The sequence below is a fragment of the Schistocerca cancellata genome, chromosome 6 (assembly GCF_023864275.1).
Source record: "Schistocerca cancellata isolate TAMUIC-IGC-003103 chromosome 6, iqSchCanc2.1, whole genome shotgun sequence".
Classification (NCBI taxonomy): Eukaryota; Metazoa; Arthropoda; class Insecta; order Orthoptera; family Acrididae; genus Schistocerca; species Schistocerca cancellata.
Genome location: NC_064631.1, coordinates 200,380,668 through 200,394,618, shown reverse-complemented (window position 1 = coordinate 200,394,618; position 13,951 = coordinate 200,380,668). Strand labels below are relative to the sequence as shown.

The window sequence follows — 13,951 nt, the reverse complement described above, 5'->3', positions numbered from 1 at the left end:
TAAACCTTCCACTTAATGTCATCTTTCAATGAGCCACGTCAGCGGTGAGTGATAACGTAACAGCTCGGACTTTGAATTCTCGCGAGTAGATTAAGCGCCCGAAGTTAAAGTCCGTATACATGGAGTTCCCTATGGGACTTAGTCTCTGAAATGGTGATTTGTTAATAACTTCGGTATTTGTTAATATTTTTGTGTCAAATTTGGCATGTTTGCCGATAGGACAAGCGTTCATCGATTGTCATTGTTAAATATGCAATATTTTGAATTTCGATTTTTGACGTTATCCCGGCAGCGCATACTAGCCGTAGGGAACTGGGGCACGGGTTTTATGATGTAAGTCGCAGTTAAATTTTTCTCATCAGGGAACTGGGGCACGGGTTTTATGATGTAAGTCGCAGTTAAATTTTTCTCATCAGCTAGGTTCTATCTTTATAACTGACCACACACCTCAGTCCAGTCTACATTGAAAACAGTCCTTTGAGAAGAACACTCAAGGAAATTACATCGAGGATTCTGCAGATGAATGCTGAATATCGGCTCTCTTTGCCAGATTTCTCTCAGCCGCTGAACACAGCTCTCGCCTGGATCTGACAATATCTGGTTTCCACCATGCTAGTAAGGTCTCCTTGAACAGAGGAAGTGTCGATTCGTTACAAATGAAAAAAACGAACAGCAGCGGTCCCTGCGCCATCGTAGCTATGTGAACATAGTATACGAACTGTGCAATGCCTTGCGCTTGGTGGAATCCAGTTCTAACAATTATACCAACGCCACTTAAGAAAACTGTCTTAACTGACAGAAAAACAAGTTGTTTCTTTGAACCAAATCTGTGATTACTAGATATTTTAAGTCGCCGCATGAAGTTTCGATTACGTAGGTACATATATCCCACCAATCCAAGGAGAACCAAATTGAGAGCAACCGAGAATGAAATCGCCGCGAGGAATATTATCCGACTGTGAATCAAGTAATAGTTGCTCGTATTTTCCAAAGAAATACTTGCTGCAGATACTATGCCCCAGGGTATAAGTGCATACAGCACCTGACGACGGAATACCTCATTCGCTTCAGCAGGCAGCAGATCGTTAGGCAGCCTGAGATGTCGAATGCACGCGTACATTTGGTAGCAGAACGAGTTCAGCCAGATACAGCTGAGAAGCGTAAGGGAGCTATCAACCTGCACCGCTGTCGATAACTTGGGGACACCCGTCATACGATACATGACCTCAGAACACAAGATCTGGATTATACCCGTAAGCTGAAAGGACAAGAATATCTTTCCGGGCAAATTGCGTAACTGGGGAAGGTACATGTATACTCCGGCAGTCAAAAAACGGAAAACAATATTTATAGCTATAAATGACATTTCTAAAACTTTTAAGCTGTCGATTCTGAAATCCTTGTATTTCAAGGTAGCACTGTTTAAATTGGCTTTGTAGTTTAGTGTTCTTTGCGTTGGCTCTATATGCCCTTTGAGGAGTTTGATCCATGGTACATTGCTCTTGTTCGAGTAGGATCCGTCTGGGTACAATTTGACACTACACAGCTCGGGATGCTCATTGAGGGAAAAGTCGCGACATTTTAGTAACAGAACAGCTCTGGAGAAAGAGCAGATGGCGCCTGTGACGTTCACTTCCAAACAGGACTCGTTGGCAGGACTACTGAAAAAGCACCGAGCGTCATGTACGGACTGTATCATAGTAAAGGGGATGTCCTGACAAATGCTGAACGAGTTGACAGTCATCCAGGCCAAGAGACAAAGGTTGACGTTCGTCCTCTGTGTGTACGCCAGGTAGCTGGTGACGGGTATGTGGGGAGATCTCTCCACCACGTCGTTCCAGAGCTGCACGCGGCACTGCTCGCGCTGAGTAATGGTTTCCGGTGACAGGTCTTCCAGCGGACACGTGGGGTGGTCCAGGGCGTTAGCCAACAGCTGCATGCAGTCGGTGTCAACGGAGAGCGTAGCGTAGCTTCTGTCCTCCAGCTCCCACTCCTCATCTGCAAAACAATGACATCATTAGGTGCTGATCATACTCCAACGTCAGCTAAACTCAGTCTCCTCTGTATGATAAAACTGGGTGTTGTTTAGCTAAATCATCGATGATCAATGGTTGGAATAGCTCACAACCAACAAATATCCGAGAGTAATAACACGAAATGATATAGTGTGGTGTTTGAACATAGTTTTCTGTAATAAGCAAGGCAGATACCAGAATTTATTGTACAAATGTTACCCGAGTCTGTTTCATATACAGGATGTCCGAAAAGTCTCTGTCTTGCACTTGGCTTTGCACAATTGACGAAATAACTATGGTTTTACTGATATCCCTAATCTGAAGTTGACAAAAAGCGTCCTTGTCGGTATTGTATTGTCTTGTGTTGTGTACATAGTGCCGCGTAGTCAGCGCGTACACAACTTTCCCACTAGAGCGCGCCCCGCTAAGCACAACAGCGCAGGCGCAGCACTCGTCCGTCTCCGCACTATGAGATGGCGCTGCCATAGAGACGCACCAAATTCTGCTTCCGCCGATCCGCGTATTAACATGTAACGCAGCCAATGGGATTGCTGCTAACATAGAACCTTTTCTCCTCGCAGATCACACTCGCGCAGTGATACATGAACGCGCGAGGTATTATAACGAGTGTATAGACCTCCGATTAGTCAGTCTGCATTAGTCTGTACCAGTCTGCATTTGTCTGCAACAGTCTGCACGAGTTCTACATTTGTCTGTACCAGTCTATTGTCAAGTTTCAGTCACGCCCAATAAGATTACCATATTCCTGTACATAGCCATGAAGATAAATGTATAGACACTTTTGTTAAGTATCAGAGATATATGTGAGAATAAGATTAACGTACCAATACCAAAGGAACTTCAGATTGTCAATTGTAAATAGCATCCAGAACCAAGTAAAGTAATTTTTATGCTTGTTATTATTGTAATAAATGTGTGTGAAAATTAATCAAGTTCTGTTTAAAGTTGGTCACCATCAATCTGCTACTCTAAGCGTGCAAGTGGCATTTCTATAGTCTGACCTAACGGCAGAAGATAAACACGCCACGATAAGACGACGAGACATATTGCTGACACTCGCCTACTACGTTAGACCAGTCAAATAATCTGATGGTGTGTGTACTGAAGGTCTAATAGTACGCACACCACATCTTGTTTCAGTATTGTATTGTTCTAGTTGACGACGTAAAGTAGCAAATAATAGCGTGTGTGTATGTGTGTGTGTGTGTGTGTGTGTGTGTGTGTGTGTGCGTGGCAGCAAGGAAGTCCGCATATAAGGCAGGCAGTGACAGAAGTAATAAGAACATATGACGCTGTCCACTTCGTAAATTGACGCTGCCAGGTTCAGAGACATGTGGTGTTTTATCAGGCAGTGTCAAAGGCAAGCCTCGTTGTGGGTGTAAGAACACGAGAGAGGAGGCTTGTGCCGCCATCCGTATCTACACTGAGCAGTCTGCAGTGAAACATATTCGCAAACGAGCAGTTGTACTTCAAACACTACAGTCAACAATAAGTGGCCACACTAAAAAATATTTGAAAGCATTTAGGTTCATAACATGTTGTTTTGTAGGGCGGGCAACCACAGCCAAACTTCGACATTTTTCCAAAGAAAATTCCGCGCTGGCTGTATCAATGATTTTTATTAAATCTGCGACCGCTTTCGCACCACTTATCCTCAGGCAATATACGCTATTTATAACATGGTAACGTAGAACATTGCCCTGTAGCCACTCCCCACCATTCACGTCCAATATACCGTCATCTGGTGAAAGCGATAGTAAAAATTTAAAAATATTTTTTAAAAACTTTTTAAATGATGGGAGCGGCAATGACCGTGCAAGCTGAAAGGAACCGCGCGGCAGCGGACACAGCCTGACTCATTTTTAAATTTTAACTACCGCTTTCACCAATTGACGGCATATTGGACGTGAATGATGGGGAGTGGCTACAGGAAAATGTTCGACGTTACTGTGTTATAAATAGCGTATATTGCCTGAGGATGCACCGGTAAGTGGTGCGAACACGGTCGCAGGTTTAATAAAAATTATTGATCTACATCTATATCTACATCCATACTCCTCAAGCCACCTGACGGTGTGTGGCGGAGGGTACCTTGAGTACCTCTATCGGTTCTCCCTTCTATTCCAGTCTCGTATTGTTCGTGGAAAGAAGGATTGTCGGTATGCTTCTGTGTGGGCTCTAATCTCTCTGATTTTATCCTCATGGTCTCTTCGCAAGATATACGTAGGAGGGAGCAATATACTGCTTGACTCATTGGTGAAGGTATGTTCTCGAAACTTCAACAAAAGCCCGTACCGAGCTACTGAGCGTCTCTCCTGCAGAGTCTCCCACTGGAGTTTATCTATCATCTCTGTAACGCTTTCGCGATTACTAAATGATCCTGTAACGAAGCGCGCTGCTCTCCGTTGGATATTCACTATCTCTTCTATCAACCCTATCTGGTACGGATCCCACACTGCTGAGCAGTATTCAAGCAGTGGTCGAACAAGCGTACTGTAACCTACTTCCTTTGTTTTCGGATTGCATTTCCTTAGGATTCTTCCAATGAGTCTCAGTCTGGCATCTGCTTTACCAACGATCAACTTTATATGATCATTCCATTTTAAATCAGTCCTAATGCATACTCCCAGATAATTTATGGAATTATCTGCTTCCAGTTGCTGACCTGCTATATTGTAGCTAAATGATAAGGGATCTATCTTCCTATGTATTCGCAGCACTTTACACTTTTCTACATTGAGATTCAATTGCCATTCCCTGCACCGTGCGTCAATTCGCTGCAGATCCTCCTGCATTTCAGTACAATTTTCCATTGTTACAACCTTTCGATATACCACAGCATCATCGGAAAAAGGCCTGAATGAACTTCCGATGTCATCCACAAGGTCATTTATGTATATTGTGAATAGCAACGGTCCTACGACGCTCCTCTGCGCTCACCTGAAATCACTCTTACTTCAGAAGACTTCTCTCCATTGAGAATGACATGCTGCGTTCTGTTATCTAGGAACTCTTCAATCCAATCACACAATTGGTCTGATAGTCGATAAGCTCTTACTTTGTTCATTAAACGACTGTGAGGAACTGGATCGAACAGCCAGCGTGGAGTTATCTTTGGAAAAATTTAGATTGATGTTTGTAAACGAATTGTATGTGCAACGACTTCGAGCAACTACTTGCATCCTGCCGTGCATTGCTGCACAATTATTACTGTGCCTCGCTCATGAGTGTGTCTTTCCAATGTCCGAAACATCGCAATTCACACATGAGGAGCCGGCCGTGGTGGCCGAGCGGTTCTAGGCGCTTCAGTCCGGAACCGCGCGACTGCTACGGTCGCAGGTTCGAATCCTGCCTCGGACATGGATGTGTGTGATGTCCTTAGGTTGGTTACGTTTAAGTCGTTCTAAGTTCTAGGGGACTGATGACCTCAGATGTTAAGTCCCATAGTGATCAGAACCATTTGAACCACACATGAGGAACATTATTATATGGTCTAAGGAAATTTTCAATACGTGCAAGAGATGGGAAGGAACACCCCTCACGTTGTATGGGCTGGGAAGTCATTGGGATATTTACATGGACCAAACCTTTTGAAGGGTACATGAATTGAAGTAAAAACTAGTTAGCGCTTAAACTCGCAGACAACTGCTTATGAGGAATAAATAAGTCCCAAGTGGCTCACGTTATAAAACTAATGCAAAATTACGCCAAAGTGTTGAAGAAGCCTTTGGGAGCATAGCTCCAGTGATGCTTCGCAAGATGTGGAATAGGATATGGAGACACACAGATCTCTCTGTAAGGCACCATTGTTCCCATACAGAGCCACTGGATACGTGTTTTTCTATACTCGAGCGCCAAAGAAACTGGTATAGGCATGTGTATTCAAGTACAGAGATATGTAAACAGGCAGAATACAGCGCTGTGGTCGGCAAAGCCTACGTAAGACACGTTGTCGCAGTTGTCAGATCGGTTACTGCGGATACAATGGCAGGTTGTCAAGATTTAAGCGAGTGTTATACTCGGCGCACGAACAATGGGGGACAGTACCTCCGAGGTGGAGATGAAGTGGAGATTTTCTTGTACAACCATTTCACGAGTGTACCGTCAATATCAGGAATGTGGTAAAACTTCAAATCTCCGACAACAATGCGGCCGGAAAAGGATCCTGCAAGAACGGGACCAATGGCGCTGAAGAGAATCGATCATCGTGACAGAAGTGCAACCCTTCCGCAAATTGCTGCAGATTTCAATGCTGGGCCATCAACAAGTGTCAATGTGCGAACAATTCAACGAAACATCATCGATATGGTCTTTCGGAGCCGAATTCCCACTCGTGTACCCTTGACGACTGCACGACACAAAACTTTACGCCTCGCCTGGGCCCGTCATCATCGACATTAAACTGTTCGTGACTGGAAACATGTTGCCTGGTCGGACGGGTCTCGTTTCAGACTGTATCGCGCGGATGGACGCGTACGGGTATCGAGACAACCTCATGAATCCATGGACCCCATATGTCACTGGGACTGTCCAAGCTAGTGGAGGCTCTGTAATTGTGTGAGCCGTGTACAACTGGTGTGATATGGGATCCCTGATACGTCTACATACGACTCTGAGAGGTGATGCTTACGTAAGCATCCTTTCTGATCACCTGCATCCATTCATGTCCATTGTGGATTCTGACGGACTTGGGAAATTCCAGCAGGATAATACGATACCCCAGAAGTCCACAGATTTTTTTGGAAATTTGTGGTAAGATCTTATGGGATCACACTGCTGAGGTCATCGGTCCCTAAGCTTACACACGACGTAATCTAACTTAAAGTAACTTATGCTAAGGACAACACACACACCCATGCCCTATGGAGGACCGATATTATGCAGGAGGAGGAGGAGGAGGAGATTACTGTTAAACGTCCCGCCGACAACGAGGTCATTAGAGACGGAGCACAAGCTCGGATTAGGAAAGGATGGGGAAGGAAATCGGGCGTGCCCTTTCTAAGGAACCATCCCGGCATTTGCCTGAAGCGATTTAGGGAAACACGGAAAACCTAAATCAGGATGGCCGGACCCGGGATTGAACCGTCGTCCTTCCGAATGCGAGTCCAGTGTGCTAACCACTGCGCCACCTCGCTCGGTGATATTATGCAGGTGTACCGGTTTCTTTGGCTCTTCAGTGCATACACATAGGCCAATAAAGAGTATACAGTTTTGACCTAGGGACTCAGAGATATTCGGACATTGTGTGAACTATGACGCTTTCTGTGTTCTCGTCTTTTTGCAAAACTTCAGTTTTGTTCGTCAGCCGAGACACCCCGACATGTTGAATTAAGAGACATGACCAAGCATGTTTAGTTAGCTAGGGAGGGTTAACTAAAAGTTCAAGAAACTCCATTAGCGGACGATTTAAGAAAAACGTATGTCATACTGAACAAGTTATTCACAAGTTCTGTGACAATAACTTCCTATATATACAGTAACAATGCTACAGTAGGAGCAATTGGGAGACATACTACTCAGTTGCCGAATGGTTGTTTGCACTGCAACTCCAGATATCTAAGATTCAGGATGTTTCCTCTTTCACTTATGACTTGCGTTACGGCTGACAATGATTTGCCGATGTCGAAATGCCACAGCTGGCTGGCTCTGAGCACTATGGGACTCAACATCTTAGGTCATAAGTCCCTTAGAACTTAGAACTACTTAAACCTAACTAACCTAAGGACATTACACACACCCATGCCCGAGGCAGGATTCGAACCTGCGACCGTAGCAGCCTCGCGGTTCCGGACTGCAGCGCCAGAACCGCACGGCCACCGCGGCCGGCAAATGCAGCAGCTACACCATGTTTGAGAAGTCTAATAGTTGACTAAATCTCCAGTAGTCATATGGGTAAGTTAGTTCAATATTTGGAAGACAGAAGGACCCATCAACAGAAAAAGGACCGTGGACATTGTAGTGTTATATACCTCTTCAGAGGATTTAGATGCGTCCATATGTGTTGTCACTGATTAATGACACTCGTGAATGAAAACTTTAAAGCCAATTATTGTGTATAGAGGAGAGGAGAAATATTGTATGGAGTTTTAAGTTATTTGCACGTGGACAACCATGCCAAGGGACGTAGCGTTTCTTAAAAGTAGGATGGCGTTATCAGGAACTTCTTGAGAGGGGATACCTGCAAAAACAAGAATATGTGACCTCCTAGCATCATCAGTCTACACTGGACAAGCAAGAAGCCCTCTGAGACAGTGGTCATAATTAGACTCAAATTAATGAACTCTTAACATAATGAAATTCGCATTCTATTGTTTCTTGCACATACTTGTACGTCCAGGTTTACGTTCCTGCTAGGGATTACTTGGACACGGTTGTTGTATTTATGTCTAAGTATGAGAGAGGTCCTCTCTCTGGGATAAATTACTTTATCACCCCACAAAATAATGAATTGGGAGTCCTACTCGCCAATTGCCGAGTAGTAATGCGCCCGTCCTCGCGAAAGACATCAGCTCGCTGCAACATGTCAGGTGTGACAGCCCTGATGGTCTCCCCAACCGCTGCAAACCGTGAAGCTCCGCCGAACCGTCTTCTGATGACCTCACACTCTGTGATAGCGACTAACTATACTTCTGTCAACAGCAGATGCTCCATCGGCTTTGCGCAAGCGTTTGTGAATATTCCCCACAGTTTCTTTCTCTGCAGTGAGAAATGCAGTGACGGCACGTTGTTTGTCACCTACAGACGCCATTTTGGAACTGTCCTACAGCTACGATATCTGTCGGAAGTGACGGAAATTTGGTGCGCTCATTCAGGAGACTTCAAACAATACATACGTACCGTTTCGAATTCGTAGCGTTCAGAAAAAAAAATGCGGTGCGTTACTTTCTGGGCAAACCTCGTAGGTTTCCTACACATCATCCCGCGGCTGCAGTTGGAAGCGGAAGCTGAAGTGCTGCAGAATCTGTCGCTGGCGGCACTAGCGACCGTCGCCAATGCCAAAGTGCCCATCAGTCCAAATATACTCTGAGTCCATACATAACATCTGGGGGGGGGGGGGGGGGCGGTAGGTCGGTGGCATTCCTCACCAGACAACGTAGTCGCTGGACAAGACTGCTTTAATGAAGTTGAAATCTCAAATGGAGAGCTGATTTTTGGTCGAATGATTTCTACCAGGTAGTATCATATTGCTACATTTCGTATCTCTCATTGTATTCAGTATGTCTGCGTTTCAGATTTTGTAAGTGTTGTCAGATCAAATTGCTCCTTAGAAAACGCTAGCCCCGTTCTGTGGGCTACTCCGTCTTCATTTAACCAGTAATGTGTGTTTTATCATTTTACACAGAAAAGTTATCTCACCCTATCCCCATATCTCTCTTTGACCAATGAGGCACACTCTGTCATCGCAGCCGAACGTCTCAGTCTAGCCTCTTGTTTATTTACACCAGGCAGTCCATATGATTCTTATACGGAGTAAGAATGTATAGTTTTTGTCAAGACAACACGAACAGTGTTCTTGCGTTCAAATGCTAGAAACTGTGGGTCCTCATTCCATTTTATTGATGCCTATAAGTGGCGTCCAGTGTGTAAGTAGGCTGTTTATGTTTTCTTATTGGCAACGTTACGTAGCGCTCTGTATGAAAATCACTGGCTGTGCTGTGTGCAGTCTGTGGCTAGTTTGCATTGTTGTCTGCCATTGTAGTGTTGGGCAGCGGCAGCTGGATGTGAACAGAGCGTAGCGTTGCACAGTTGGAGGTGAGCCGCCAGCAGTGGTGGATGTGGGGAGAGAAATGGCGCAGTTTTGAAATTTGTAAAAATGGATGTCATGAACTGCTGTATATATTATGACTTTTGATGACTATTAAGGTAAATACATTGTTTGTTCTCTACAAAAATCTTTCATTTGCTAACTATGCCTATCAGTAGTTAGTGCCTTCTGTAGTTTGAATCTTATATTTAGCTGGCAGTAGTGGCGCTCGCTGTATTGCAGTAGTTCGAGTACCAAGATTTTTGGTGAGGTAAGTGATTTGTGAAAGGTACAGGTTAATGTTAGTCAGGGCCATTCTTTTGTAGGGATTTTTGAAAGTCAGATTGCGTTGCGCTAAAAATATTGTGTGTCAGTTTAAGCACAGTCTTGTATAAATGTTCAAAAAGGGGACGTTTCAAGTGCTTTATGGAGAAAGACCTAGCTCTCTATTTTTGTGCACACCAGTGCTTTCTGCTAAAACATTTTCCGCCTCCAACTTGCCGAGGTTGTAAGCTTATTTCCGGCAGGGGAAACCTGCGCCTGAGGAGGTTCTATCTGTGTTCTCCATTGTGCTTGGACACCATAGTGTGATAAATAAACAGCGCTGTCTGACCTGTGGGCTATTGACTTGTGCCCTCTCAGGTGTCCTGCGAAACAGCTCAGAGTAAGGTGGCCTACATTTACCCTCCTGGCAGCTCGTGTACTTCTGCACTATCCAGAATGGTTTCAACATGCTCTCTTTTATCTAAGGATGTAAATCTGAATCAAGAGTAAGGTTCCCTAAGTCATTTGCCAACAATTACTAATTCTTGATTTCTCATATTCCTCATATTGACTAAATGTTCCAATCAAACAGGTCTTTCATCATGAATTTGTATACGTTAAGTGGCTATTTATGGAGAAACAGTTGCGTAGCACTGAACATTCGATGTTATCCAAGGTATATTGTAGTTAAGACATGTTCTCATGATCATTCAAGAAAAGTATAGTTGCGATATTACATTTCCTTCCAGTAATAAGTAAGTGAGGAGGAGATGAAGTTATTGCTGCATCCAAAGCAATGATTGAATAAAGTAATAGGTTAACAAGAACGATATTAAAACTTCATTAATTAATTCTTGTCTAACCCAACCAGATCACTATATTTGTGGTGATCATGCCACAGGGCACTGAATCTGCCATTGGATCTGAAAGAAGTTAATAACCTGAAAGAAGTTAATAAATTCAAGAAACGCTGCAGCATTTGCAAGCACTAAGTTTAGCGCATCATGTGGACAGGTAATATTACTGTCAGAAGAAAGGCAGAAAAATTATTGTGAAATAATGCTGTTGCTCCTTGCAAACGTAAAAATAATAACTGATCGACAAGTACTGTCCATATCAGTACACAAACTAAAGACCAGATACCAAGAACAAATATTTTACCGATTAACTGCAGCAAAAATTGTTGGCATTCTGTACAACAAAGTAGATTCTTCAGGCAGTGAGACAGAAGACTGGCAGGCAGTAGCTTTTACGGATGACGACTGTTTTTGATGCTTGATCGATGACTCTGCCACAGGTAGCAGAGCAAGCGACAGTAGCTCTACAGTGTCATGACGTCACTGGGCTATGACAATATAGAGCTCGTAATGACGCAGTGCTGTGTGCTGCATGACAGAATTTTCCTGTCTGTATTTATGGCAATTGGTTTTTGTTTATTTAATATTTTGTGACATTGAATGTCAAGTGAAGACTGAGTTGGATTTTTAGTAGAATTTTTAAGAAAGTGTTGGTGTCTATTGTGAATTGTGGAAGGTTCTTAAGGTATTATTATTAGTGTGAGTCTATGCAAACATTAACTATAAAATTGCAAGACATCTGAAAAGCCATTTGTGACTCATGTGGGGAGATAGCACAAAACATTATTGAGCTGAACCAATTAAATACAGATCTCAATATTAAATTAGATACAACTAACGACAAAATAACCCAAACCAAATTTAACTGAGATATTCAATGACTCAAGTCTGGAAAGGTTCTGGCTGACACAACTACTGAAGTACACCAAAAAGCAAATAAATTAGATGAACATATTACTGAATAACTTGAGGAAACAAAGAGATAAATAAAAATGTATTTGAATTAGAATCCGCAGTATTAAAATGTAAGTCAGCTGCCTCTTCATGCTTGTTCTGAGTGCATGAAAATATGTCCTTAGAAAAATGCCCTGAATATTTCCCCATTTGTGCATAATGTTTTTGACCCAAGGCAAAATTTATAACGCAGTCTAACCGTATTTCAGAAACATTTTCGTGATTGGTAGGGCTTACTTTGCAAAAACAGAAAGAAGAAGGAGCATAAATGAATATCAGGAAGAATTTTAAGATCACTGTTACTTCTAACAAGTAGTAGGGACATCAGATCTTTGCTACACAGTTTTAGTTTCCACAGTTGTTGTCGGTGCTTCAGTCATGGCACTACAGGCATGTCGCATCAACAAGATGGTAGATGTCGAGAATTTAAGAACTGAAGATGGTTGATGGTGGAAACTTAAAAACTAAATGGAAATTAAAGTACTGAGGAAGGCAGAAAACTGAAATATTATAAATTTAAGAACTGAAGATGGTTGATGGTGGAAACTTAAAAACTAAAGAGAAATTAAAGTATTGAGGAAGGCAAAAAACTGAAATATTAAAGATGATGATGGGCAGGAAATTTCAAATTTAAAGATGGCACTGGGTGATAAATTAGAAAATTTTGAAGATAATGATGGGGAGAAAATTTAAAAAAGTTAAAGACTGCAACGGGTTATCAATTTAAAATATTGCACTATAGTGAAAACTTTTTGCAGCCAATGACAGTGTAGATTTTTTGCATTATAGTTAATCATTCTACTGCACCTTCCTTGAGTGTAATGTTGAAACAAGTATTTCCAATAACCACAGTATTTTTTGTCTTAATTGTGTAAACTGGAGCAAATCAGCGGGCACACACACACACACACACACACACACACGCACACATACACACACACACACACACACACACACACACAAACACACACACAAGTTCTTAAAAGTGCTCAAAAGTATCGGATAGCTCTTTCGAAATCTTCCTGTTGTCCAATATTCAAAAGCATTTATCAAAAAAATTACGAGTTATTTTCCAGCTACAATTTGACATCTCTCTAACTTTGAATCTGCACTGAAGCTGGAGATGTTAACATAACTTTTCTATTCAACAGTCCTTCCCTATCAAAATTCACGTGCATGCTTTCCTGTTCAAACCTTACAATGCTTTCATTGGGGCTTACCCGCTATACAGCAGACACTCATACGTTTATCGACATAATCATAACCCAACATCCAAACCGCGTAACTCACACTGATTGCATTTCTGCGCCTGACATCTCTGCTCATAATGTAATATTGATGAACTGCTCATTGAAATTCCCAAAGAACAAACCGCAAATGGCGACTTTTACAGATTTTAAGTTCATAAATATGTCTCAGCTTACGATGCACATCTACGACATTCTTCTAAAGACAACAGTAGGAATTGATTTTAGTATAGATAACGAAGTATTTAATTCCACCGAGAGACCCAGTAATTTATGTGACAGACACGCTCATCTGAAACAGTAAGAGTTGCTTCGGCGGCTTTCCCGTCATTGTAGGAGGTCTAGGTGTTGGCAGGGCACGCGCGCTTTTGCGGATCTCCCGTTCCAGCCTCAAGTTGAATAGTTTATTGCCATTCTTTTGGTATGTGCCGCGGCGGACGTGTCGCCACATTAGTAATTTTGAGGAAGTAATTCACCCAGTGTTTCTGCAGGGTGACTTTTTTTTTTTTTTTTTTTGCATCACGTACAAATTCTAGGGATTGATCAATGAGTAAATACTGCAACTGTAATATAGTAGGATGAATTGAGGGCCAAAAGGGGTATGTTGATTGGTAGGTCTGGAAATGGGTGGGATGGGAGGTAACATTGTCCTAGGGAAAGTACTTGATTAGTTGCGGCTGGGGAAGCGAGAAGAAAGGAGGGATCATGGTGGGCAGGATGGTGGATGAGCTATGGAACTGTGGTGTAATGAGGGGAGGGTTCTGGTTGGTATGATTGGTAAATGTCAGCAGGCAGTTCTGGGATCGGAAGAAGCAGTGTGCTGAAGCTTCCCTGAAATAGAATAATGAA

The 13,951-nt window shown here is 42.8% G+C and overlaps 1 protein-coding gene across 1 annotated transcript in view; it reads right to left on the bottom strand.

The window, feature by feature from the left end:
- Nucleotides 1-235: 235 nt before the first annotated feature.
- LOC126191149 (uncharacterized) overlaps nucleotides 236-13,951 on the bottom strand; it is a 101,407-nt gene continuing 87,691 nt past the window's right edge. Inside the window, exon 5 of the mRNA XM_049931905.1 lies at nucleotides 236-1,998. Coding sequence (XP_049787862.1) covers nucleotides 500-1,998 — 1,499 coding nt within the window. The 3' untranslated portion in view covers nucleotides 236-499. The remainder of the gene's footprint in view (nucleotides 1,999-13,951) is intronic.